At 44.2% G+C, this 12,186-nt stretch overlaps 1 protein-coding gene across 4 annotated transcripts in view; it reads left to right on the forward strand.

Moving 5' to 3' along the window:
- NEK5 (NIMA related kinase 5) overlaps positions 1-10,799 on the forward strand; it is a 117,006-nt gene extending 106,207 nt beyond the window's left edge. For all 4 annotated transcript variants that reach the window (XM_030200437.1, XM_030200436.1, XM_030200438.1 and 1 more), the window contains 2 exons: positions 1,709-1,832; positions 8,233-10,799. In XM_030200437.1, the coding sequence (XP_030056297.1) occupies positions 1,709-1,832; positions 8,233-8,479 (371 nt within the window). In that variant the 3' untranslated portion in view covers positions 8,480-10,799. The remainder of the gene's footprint in view (positions 1-1,708; positions 1,833-8,232) is intronic.
- Positions 10,800-12,186: the final 1,387 nt, after the last annotated feature.

The raw sequence follows: 12,186 nt of genomic DNA on the forward strand, positions 1-12,186 counted from the left end.
GTCCATCTGTAACATGGATGGGAGGGGAGTGCAGGGAAGAGGGGAGACATGCTGGACATGGATGTGAGTGGAGGGCAGGGGAGAGAGGAGAATCGCTGGACATGGAGGGGAGGGCAGGGGAGAGAGGAGACATACTGGACATAAATAGGAGGGGAGGTCAGGGAAGAGAGATTCGCATGGATGGAAGGGGAGGGCAGGGGAGAGGAGAATCATTGGACATGGATGAGAGGGGAGGGAAGGAGAGAGAGGAGAATCGCTGGACATGGATGGCAGGTGAGGACAGGGGACAGAGGAGAATCGCTGGACATGGATGGAGGGGAGGGAAGACAGGAAGGAGATGCTTATGGATGGGAGGGGAGGGCAGGGAAGAGAGGAGAAATGCTGGAAATGGATGGAGAGGAGAGCAGGAGACATGGATGGATGGAGGGGTTTGGGGGGAGAGAGGAGAAATGCTGGACTTTGGATGGCGGAGAGGGGAGAGAGAATTATTGCTTTATATGAATACAGGGGAGGGAAGAGAGGAGAAGTGCTGGACATGGATGGAGGGGGAGGAATGAAAAAAGAAGAAGATGCACATGGATGGAGATGAGGGAAAGGGAAGAGAGGAGAAAAACTGCACATGGATGGAGAAAATAGGCAAAAGCTGGATCCATGTTAAACCTCCTCCAGTCAATTCCACGGAGGAGGACACAGCTTTTACTTATGGATGTAGGGCAAGAAATGAAGAAGAAAGGAGGAAAGTAAAGAAATAAATGGAAAGGAAGCCCTGGAAACGGAGTTAAGAGAACAGATAGAGAGCAGCAGAATCAGAGACTGGGACCAATATGGATAGAAAAACAAAGTCACCAGACAACAAAGTTAGAAAAAATCATTTTATTTTCATTTTAGTGTTTGGAATATGTCCAATTTGAGAATTTACATCTGCTGACATATTTTGCACTGGGTATACTGGAGCTGTAACAGCTTACAGAAATGATTTATAATGAAAAAAAATCACGTTATTTTTTTCTCCTAAACTAGTATAATATTTTCAATGATGTCTGTTTATATGCGCCATGGCTGGTGAAAGGGGTGTGGCTAATGTGGGTGTGGCTATCATAGGGGTGGAGCCATATGTGGTGACCCCCACCCATAATGAGTACCGGCACCTTTTTTCTACAAAAAAAGCACTAAGACTGAACAGTGTGTGAGGAATGAATTGTGGAAAAAGGATTTATTTTTTCTCTCTTTTTGTGGCCCAGGTTGGGCAGAGAACTTTGCTGATCGGTGAGACCCGGGTTATATCTGTCTATTTGGTGCTCCCTTTTATCCACCTCCGTGTTTGTCAGCCTCTATTTTACTCTGATTGAGCATGTAGAGGACATTTTTCAAAGCAAGAGAGATGCAGATGACAGTGTTCTGATTTCATGAGTCATGACCATGCCATTATTGCACGGTAGCAACCATTTCCCCATGTTAGGGGGCATGGCTGCCATCCCCCAAGTGCTTGGAGTACCCCCAGCAGTTAACGTGGAGGTTTAGTAAATAGGCCTCTTAAGTTGCTTATTACAACTCACAGAGCCAATAGAAGTGTTATTATGGATCACCAAAATTAAATTATTTGCTGTAGTTTTCAATGACTTCTAAATTAAAGATGATATATTTCCTTGATGTTTTTAGAATGGCCAATTTGAATTTAGTAAGCCTTTGTTCATTTTCATTTAACAAGATGGGACGCTGTCGCCATGGCCTCCCAGAGTGAGCCCTAATAAGGAAGAGGATGAAACAGATGTGACCTCTGATACTGACGTGGATGAGGAAAGACTGGAACCCAGATCTGATGATGATGACACGTAAGTCAGTGACTGAAAAGCACCGAGATGTCTTATACTCAGACATGGAGAGCTATGTGAAAACTCAGAGCAGTTTATCCCTGCTATAGCTAGTCACATCAAACCTCATTTCCCTGTATGCATTTTTTTTTGCATCAAAATGCATTAACATGATGAGATTTTACAGACCTTCACTGACTCCTTCACTCTTCTCCTGACTCCTCCTGATCATCTCCTTCAAAGGTTCTCTTGCTTTGTTTCTTGTTCACATTGTCCTAATTTTAGATTTCTCTGTCTTCATTTCCTCCTCTTCCTGATTGTTTTCTTACTTCCACTTATCTTCTTCCCAAAGATGTGGCATTACTGACACATTCACTGTCATACTCATTCACAGGTGTGTAGGGTGTCAGGTATACTGAGAAATACAGGATAACAAATAGGGGCTTTTATTTCCTTGATTATACCACCTTTCTGAGGTACAACCAAAGCGGTTTACGTATTGGTGCTCATTTTTAAAGCACATAGACTTGCAAAGTTCTATAGTAATATATGTAATTTTGTAAGTCTGTGTGCTTTGAAAATGAGCCTCATACTTTCTATGTCCCCAGTGGGTCTTAAGTTTTTGTACCTAGGGCAATGGAGGGTTAGATGACTTGCTCAGGTTCACAGGAAGCCAAAATGAGAATTGTGACCCAGCTCCCAGCCCACTGCACGAACCATTAGGCTACTCCTCCACTCCATTTGTAGGTAAGAAAACTTTAGCGCAGTGGTTCTCAACCCAGTCCCTGGGATACACCCGGCCTATCAGGTTCTCAGGATACCCACAATGAATATGCATGAGATAAACTTGCATATAGTACAGGTAATGCATGCAAATTTATCTCATGTATATTCATTGTGGGCATCCTGAAAACCTGACTGGCTAGATATGTCCCAAAGACTGTTGAAAGCCTCTACTGTAGACCAATAATTTTTTTTTTTTTCTGCCCAGCAGTTTTCTCTTTTTGACTTCCAGCCCAATCAGCACCAGCTTTTTCTGGGCTACTGTGTCTTGAGCCTACATCTACAGATACCCAGGGATATTCCCTTTATTTTTACAGTGATGTGAAAAAGCCTCCCCCCACCGATACACACACATCAATTTCCCCATTATTGCATATGTCGTACTTATTTGCCCCCACCCTGTGTGAAGGCTCAGACTCTGCGATCTTGCTCGGGTCCCTGTTGCTCCCACCCTGTGTGAAGGCTCAGACTCTGCGATGAGCGTTCTTGCTCGGGTCTCTTTTGCCCCCACCCTGTGTGAAGGCTCATATTGTAATTTGCTTTAAAAGTTTGATATCCATGCAGAGCAGATGGGCAGACTAGTGGCTAGTGTAGTGGACTGTAAACCAAGGGACCCAGGTTTAAATCCCACTTTAACACTTTTATTTTTGTGAGCCCTCCAGGAACAGAACAATACCTACTGTACCTGAATGTACACCACTTCAATAGCTTTCAGGCTTGCAGGTGTCATATATGTAGGTACAGTAGGTATTTTTATATTTCTGGCGGGCTCACAAATAAAAAAAAAAGAGTCAAAGTGGGTTTTGAATTTGGATCCCTTGGTTTACAGTCCACTGCACTAACCACTAGGCTACTCCTCAGACCTGCTTCCTGCTGTGTTAAGAATGCCCATAATACCTGAAGCTATCATAGAGCCCGGTATCCCCTTCTGTTTTCACTTTCAGGGGACAGCAATCACAGGGGGGGGGGATTAAGGAGGTGCCGTGCCCTAATTTATTTATTTAATTGCATTTGTATCCCACATTTTCCCACCTATTTGCAGGCTCAATGTGGCTTTCAGAGTATAGTTATGACATAATCATCCCATTATATCAGATACATTTAGTGGTGTGCAAAGATTAAGTAAGGGAAGAGAGATGGCAGGTGTTAGTCAGGGTGGGAGGTAAGATAGTTTGTAAGGCTATGGGTTCTCTTTGTAAGCTTTATGGAAGAGATGTGTTTTCAGAGATTTGCGGAAGTTATTTATTTCGTCAATAGCTTTCAGGGATGTAGGTAATGCATTCCACAGCTGCGTGCTCATGTAAGAGAAGGTGGTGGCGTGTATTAGCTTGTATTTTAGTCCTTTGCAGCTGGAGAAGTGCAGATTAAGAAATTTGCGGGATGATCTTATGGCATTTCTGTGGACAGCTGCTTTATCAGAGCATCTATCTATAACCTGGATGTTTCTGAAACAGGTTTAAATAAGGACATCCTTCTTTTTAGACATGGATGTTTCTTCCCTTTCGGTAATTGCTATTGGACATCTAGATTTCAGCCCATTCCTAGTCTCGCACAGAACATGCCCCCTTGCTATTTGGACCTACTACAATGTTGGCCATCCTTATTCTGCCTTTTAAACTACTACTACTATTTAACATTTCTAAAGCGCTACCAGGGGTGCACAGCACTGTACAATTAACAAAGAAGGCCAGTCCCTGCTCAAAGGAGCTTACAATCTAAAGGACAAAAAGTGCAGTCAATCAAGATTAAGGCAGTCTAGATTTCCTGGATAGAGGTACAATGGTTAGGTGCCAAAAGCGACATTGAAGAGGTGGGCTTTGAGCAAGGATTGGGCTCAGGGAGTTTATTTTTAAAATTGGGATTTGGATGTGTCATGCACGTGGACGTCCATTTCAGCCTTTTGAGACATCCATATGCTTTGAAAATGTGCGCCGTAGTAAGATTCAGTATATAGTGAGTTTTAGATTCAACAAGCCTGTCTGCAGTCAGGTCTGGCTGTGTTCGCTCAGCTGAATCTAGTTATCAATTAAATGTGGTCATTTGATTGATTGAATAACTAAGGGGGTAGTTACGTTTTCATATTGGTGATATAGGTATTGGATAACTTTATTCCTTAAATAAAGTAATAATTTAAAAACTGTTATGTGTTTACTTACTCGGGTTCCCCTTGTTCAATGTTACATGTTCAGTGTGATACATATGCAATTATAGGGGAAATCAGGATGGAGTCAACACTTTTTCACATTACTGTATATCCCTTTTCAACTCCCTTAACCCAGTTATTTCAGCAGAAGTCTTGGATAGGACAGTGGTGAAGTGGGGCAGGCACACGGACTCCTTCTGGCACCCTGCAGTTGTGGGTCCTAGGGGTCACTCTTACACAATGAAAGGACTTCCTACTTCCACAGGGGCTGTGAATGTGAAGCACTCCCTGGAGATCGGTGCAGGGATAGAGAATTACATATCCCCTGTTGCTGTGTCTTCTGGCTGCTGAATAACACAACAAAAGATGGATAGAGCTGAAACGAGACCAGAGCTATGCCTGATGTATCCCAAGCAACACAGACTTCACACTGCAAGAATATCACATAAACCTGCTGTACTATAGATCAGATACTGCAAAACGCATATAGATTGCATGCACTAGTATTCCATGAACACTTTTATTTTTAATCTCAGTTTCCTCCTGCTTCATTGTGCTTTCAACTCACTTGGAACCAAGTCTAGGATTCTGCACTATGAACCTTCAATTGCAACTATCTGGAACTTTCCTCCCTCCCCCCCGTGGTGTGCTGGTAAATTTTTAACAACAGGCTCTCTCCCTGGTCCACCTCTGCGTCCCCCCCCCCCCCAAAAAAAAAAAATTTGCAGAGCTGGCTATAGCCGGGGGGGGGGGGGGGGCAATGAATTACTCTCTCCAGGAAAAAAAAATTAAATGATCCCAGGTTCCAATCTAATTCATGTTTAATATGGGATAAAATGCCATAAATAAGTAAATAAATATAAACTTTTAACGTTCAGCACCTGATTCTCAAAGTGGACATATTCCAAACACTATAATGAAAATAAAATTATTTTTTTCTACCTTTGTTGTCTGGTGACTTTGTTTCTCTGATCATGCTGGCCCAGTATCTGATTCTGCTGCTCTCTATCTGTTCCCTTGACTCCATTTCCAGGGCTTCCTTTCCTCTTTTCTTCTTCATTTCTGGTCCTCCGCAGACTTGACTGTACAGTGCATCCAGCTTCTGCCTATTTTCTCCATCCATGTGCAGTTTCTTTCCTCACTTCCTTTTCCCTCATCTAATCTCCTTCCTCTATCTTCCCTCCATGTCCAGCATTTCTTCTCTCTCCCTTCCCTCTCCTCCATCCATGTCCAGAATTTCTCTTGCCCTCCCCTCCATCCATGTCCTGAAACTCTCCTCTCTCCCCTGCCCCCCAATATCCATCCATACCCAGCAATTCTCTTCTCTCCCCTGCCCCTCTACCCATCCATGCCCAGCAATTCTCTTCTTTCCCCTGCCCCCCTCTATCCATTCATGCCCAGCAATTCTCTTCTCTCCCCTGCCCCCTCTACCCATCCATGCCCAGCAATTCTCTTCTCTCCCCTGCCCCTCTACCCATCCATGCCCAGCAATTTTCTTCTTTCCCCTGCCCCCCTCTATCCATTCATGCCCAGCAATTCTCTTCTCTCCCCTGCCCCCTCTACCCATCCATGCCCAGCAATTCTCCTCTCCCCTGCCCCCCTCTATCCATCCATGCCCAGCAATTCTCCTCTCCCATGCCCCCCTCTATCCATTCATGCCCAGCAATTCTCTTCTCTCCCCTGCCTTCCATGCCCAGCAATTCTCTTCTCTTCCCTGTTTGCTTCGTGATGAGTTCGTTCCCTCAGTCCCGTCTTCGCGGAAAAAGGAAATGACGTCATAAGACGGGACTAAGGGAACGAACTCATCACGAAGCAAACAGGGAAGGCTAGCGAGGGGCAGCAGGGCTTTAAATAACGTGGCTGCTTCAACGGAGGTAATAAAAAAAGATGGATGGGAGCAGGAGGGGAGGATGGGGGCGACGGAGACTCGCTGGACATGGATGGGAGCGGAGGTAAGTATGGCCTGTGGTGGCGCCCTCCTGCCATGCTTACCTCGTTCACTGGAGCCGGCTCGTCCTGGAGAACAACCGGCTTGCAAGATCTTGCAAAATGTAACAACCGGCTCTTGCGAGCCGGTGCGAGCCGGCTCCAGCACACCACTGCCTCCCCCCCCATCAAACAAATTTTTAAAAATATATATTTTCTTCCAACTTACATCTGGTCTAGTCTCCATCCAGGGGCTGTGTACTGAAGCTCTTCAAACTCTGCAATCATGGAACCTAAATCTAGTCACTGCTTGATGGTTGTGCATCTCTCCCCCACCATGGCCTTCATCGCCTGGGAAGTGGCGTTCCTAGGCCAGGAATTGAGCTTAGGTCCTCCTGCCTGGTGGTGCCCAGCACTTGCTGCTGAGTCACTGGACCAGCCACAACCTCTTCACTTGATAAAATACATAAAAGGGCTAAAATATCACCTGTGATGCCTGACCCTTCAAGTTTTATATCAGCTGAAACTGTAGTCATTTTATTTGAGTAAATCATAGAGGCTAGAATTTAGATGCTAGGATGTCTTGTAGCAATAGTTCATATGGCTCTGTGCCTTTGTTGTGTACGGAGACTTAAGTGACACTTTGACATTCATGCTAGGGTTTTTTTAGGGGGGGAGAAGGGAGAGTTTGCCCCAATAGTTTTTTTTCTCTTTCAGTTTTGGCACGAGCCTTCATTCACAACTATCCAGACAGTTTTCCTCAATGTTAATAGTTATTTCAGAAACAGTCTGGAGGTTGGGAGCCAAGGGAATGGGATTTGATTTACTGCCTTTCTGTGGTTACAATCAAAGTGGTTTACATATTATATACAGGTACTTATTTTGTACCTGGGGCAATGGAGGGTTAAGTGACTTGCTCAGAGTCATGAGGAGCTGTAGTGGGAATTGAACCTAGTTCCCCTGGTTCTCAGGCTGCTGCACCAGCCCTTGGGCTACTCCTCCACTTCTTGGTGCCAAGCACCAAGGCACCTTCTGGGACCCTGTAACATGGGCTCTAAATCTGGTCACCTTAATAGTGACCATAATTCCTTCCCCTTCTCTACTCCTACCCCCACCCAGAGCTTGTAAATTCTACCTCTGTAATATCCTCAGCCCCAGCTCACCCAGGGTATGCAAATCCTAATCTAGAGATCAGACTAGGCACCCTTCTCATGGCAAATGCACAGCTCTGCCAATGTTGCCCATGTTATTTTTGTTTGTTTTAGATGTCTGCATAGTTTGTGAGTTCAGATTGGGATATTGTAATTTTCCTGTATACAAGTCAATGGTGTCTCCTTAGCCTGTCTTTCAACTGAATGTGGGAAAAGCAGATGTCATATAATGTTCCAGCACAAAATGGCTGGTCCCTACTATCATACAGCCCAGCCTTGAAGTCACGTAACAGAAAAAAAAATGTACCAACTAAAAAAAACAAACCTTTACCGTCCAACCTAACAGGCATTTTCACCTAGCTGGAGGCTAAGGCTTCAGGTATTGAGATTCTATTCTTTATTCTTCCTTCACTTTTAGGAATTTTGAAGAATCTGAAGATGAGTTGAGGAATGATTTGGTTGAATCGCTAGAAGAAATTATCTCCTCTCAAAGAGAGGGAACGCAATCACAGGATGAACAGGAAACTTTCACACAGCCCACCGAAGATGGGGAGAAGCTTCCAGAACAGAGGGTGGAATCAGCACATGAAACACCTGTGAACACCAGTGAGAATGTACAGAATAACCCTGTTTCACCTAGCACCCAGATATGTGCTGTGGAGTAAAGGGTAGGAGTCACACTAAAAGCAAGGCTTAAGGGCACAGTGAACTGAAAAGCTGTATTTCTTTTATGGTGTTCTTTTATTTTAAAACAAAAGCTGCCAGTCTCCTTGGCTAGGCTTTGTGTGAGTAAATGACTTTTAGCAATGCCCATTGGATTCAGTGGACAACTTCAGTGGAGCTTCCGTTCCACCTCTGCCAAGGTTTCTCTTGAACTGTCTGTGGATGGATCCACCTCTTGGCCTCAGCTTAGCCCAGCTACATATAAATGCTCCTGAAGGCTGTGCACTGAGATACCTGCCAAGCTGTAGTCACTGAGGATTGTGTAGAAAACCCTCCTCCACCAAATAAATACAAACGTATTTGAATTTTACTGAAGAATTTAACAGGTTAGGAAAGAATGCTTCTTTTCCATCTCTGTCTTATGTTGCTTCAGTTCAGAAGTTTAAAACATCTTACTTTCCATACAAGGCCTTATTTGCCTTTAGAAGAAAAGGCAGTGAAGGCAAAAAGCGCAAATTGACAGAAGCCTTTTTACATAGTCAAGTGACTGTAATGCTGAATAAGCTGAAGTCAACAGGATCGGCATCTCCACAACACTGACTTTTTTTTCCACCAGCCTATGAGGTAGAGCCCTTTTAGTTTTAAGTTTTAAATGTATTCATTACTTGGACCACTGATTACAATGACTAATTAAAGCAAGGTTTTAGAGAGAGAGAGGGGAATTCTATTATTTTTATAAGAAAGTCACAAGAGAAGGAATGAGATGGGTTGCCATATGTTCCAGACCCCCAAACCATCCTGCAACCCTGCTACATGTCTGAGGTTAAGAAGCTAGAGTGAGAAGACTTCTATTTACATAAAACGTCCTTTAGCTGCAGAAGAAACAGGATTCCTGCTTCCCCACTGCGACATAGCTTTCTGCAAGCTTGAGCTACGTGGTACTAGAAGTTTGGGTTCATCCCACAGTTTCAAGTCTTGCAAGATTTGAAACTGCAAGAACAATCTGAACTTCTGGCACCGAGTGGCTCAAGCTTACAGAGAGCTGAGGTACGATGGAGAAGCAGGAATCCTGCTATAAGCATGGCAAGAATTGCCAAACTTCCGAGGGCCAGAAAAAAAAGCACGGTGGGTCGGACTCTGGCCCACAGGCCTTAGGTTGGATAAGCCTAATCTAGATCATTCTCCTACCCTATGGGCAGTCCAGAACCTAATAGTGTCTGGGACAGCCTGTACTTCAGCAGCAGTGGCCAGCATTTATTTTAATGACTAGTGCTGAAGTTACATTTGACCTGGATAGTCAGCACCAATATTCAGGTATAATGGCCAGAGCCACAATTATCTTTAGGTATCAGCAATATTCAATTTTTTTTTCCTTTTCTAGCTTAGCTAGGTAGTTAGCCAGAATCTTGCCAGTGTATCTGGGTAACTCCTTACTAATGACACTGAAAATAACAGAATGACCCTAGTCACTGCTAATTAACCAGGTACCTGCTACCTGGTACATGTCTTTGAATATTGGAAAATAATAAGAAACCTTTTTTGGGGGAGGAAAAAAGGCCAAAAAAAATGTTGCACTGCTTTAGTATAGGAGAACTTTGAGTTTACATCTGTTTAGCAAAGTGGGAAAAACAAGACTGAGGAAATCAATGCATATGAGATGGGCTATGTATGTTTAGTTTTGTACTAGTTCTGAGCTTTGGTTGAACACTTCCATCCTGGCACTACATGATATCACCCTTTTGTGCCTGGCTTATTCCTACTTGATAAGAGGAGGGGGAAGAAAAAGGGCCCTGGGCTGCTGTAGATCCATGGCTGCAAAACTCAGAAACGGAATCCCCTATTCTCCACAGAACTACCCTGTGTTAGAAGTGGTGGAAGCAGAAAAATGATCCTCTTATCTCTTCTTGCTCTCTATCTTACACCAAATCTTTTTCATTAGGAGGAGGAAGATGAGAGCAGCAGCAGTGCAGTATTTTGGCCACACCATTGTTGTCCTTTGCCGATGGGTACAGAGCATTGCACTTTAACATACTTAACACTCATGTGTTCTGGGATGATATGGCTTGAGGCACCACACTGCAGCTATCTTCCTTCTCTTAACTACATCAATGGGAATATAAGGAAAAGGAGGCGGAGAATGGCACATGGAGAGAAACTAAATCAAGAGAGTGGAGGTACTGCAGGAATGAGAGATCAGAAAGGAGCATAGGGTTTGTGTTCTCTCCTTACCCCACTCTGTTTTGTGCTCCACTTTTCTTCCCTTTGTAGTACTGACTACATAGTAAGTGATGGCAGATAAAGACCTGTATGGTCCATCCACTCTGCCCAACCGGATAAACTCATTACATCATATGTATACCTGATCTTGATTTGTCCTTGCCCTTTTTAAGGCATAGACTGTCGAAGTCTGCCTGGCACTAGACTTGTTCTAAAATTTCTGAAGTTGTTGTCAAAGCCCCTGCAAAGCTTCACCCAGCCCATCCACATCTATTCAGCCTCAATCAGGGCACAGACCATAGAAATCTACCCTGCACTGGCTTTCCTAACTAATCTCTGCTAAACTTCTTTGGGTCCATTCCTTCTAAAGAGGATTCACACATTTTTGAATTCCGTTACCATTTGCATCTCAATCGCTCTCTCAAAAAAGAGCACCAAACTGGATGCAGAAGAAATGTTAGCTTTTTAAGTTACCAGGCAGCCATGTTGCCAGCCCATGGCTCAAAACCCCTGACTTACATTCCCTCGAGTTGCTGAAAGAAGCTTCCTATGCATATACACAAAAACAGCAAACACGGAAGCTAAGGGGAAGACAGGTGGAAATGTAATGTATACCATAAAGCACATCTTCCCAACTTTGAGAGGAAATAGGCTGCACTCTACCAATACCGTCATCCACACTCTTGGCACCTCTCGTTTAGACTACTGCAATCTGCTTCTTGCTGGCCTCCCACTTAGTCACCTCTCCCCTCTCCCCTCTCCAACTGATTCAAAACTCTGCTGCCTGTCTCGTCTTCCGCCAGGGTCGTTTTACTCATACTACCCCTCTCCTCAAGTCGCTTCACTGGCTCCCTATCCGTTTTCGCATCCTGTTCAAACTTCTTCTACTAACCTATAAATGTACTCACTCTGCTGCTCCCCAGTATCTCTCCACACTCGTCCTTCCCTACACCCCTTCCCGTGCACTCCGCTCCATGGATAAATCCTTCTTATCTGTTCCCTTCTTCACTACTGCCAACTCCAGACTTCGCACCTTCTGTCTTGCTCCACCCTACGCCTGGAATAAACTTCCTGAGCCCCTACGTCTTGCCCCATCCTTGGCCACCTTTAAATCTAGACAAAGCCCACCTCTTTAACATTGCTTTTGACTCGTAACCACTTGCCTCCACCTACCCTCCTCTCCTCCTTCCTGTACACATTAATTGATTTGATTACTTTATTTTTTTGTCTATTAGATTGTAAGCTCTTTGAGCAGGGACTGTCTTTCTTCTGTGTTTGTGCAGCACTGCGTACGCCTTGTAGCGCTATAGAAATGCTAAATAGTAGTAGTAGCATATATATACTGTACTGTGTTATTCTCAAACTCATAAGTATTGCCATACTGGGAAAGGCCAAAAGCCCAGCATCCTGTTTCAAACAGTGGCCAATCCAGGTCACAAATACCTGGCAAGATCCCAAAAAAGTACAAAGCATTTTATACTGCTTACCCCAG

Source organism: Microcaecilia unicolor, chromosome 4 (assembly GCF_901765095.1).
Source record: "Microcaecilia unicolor chromosome 4, aMicUni1.1, whole genome shotgun sequence".
NCBI lineage: Eukaryota > Metazoa > Chordata > Amphibia > Gymnophiona > Siphonopidae > Microcaecilia > Microcaecilia unicolor.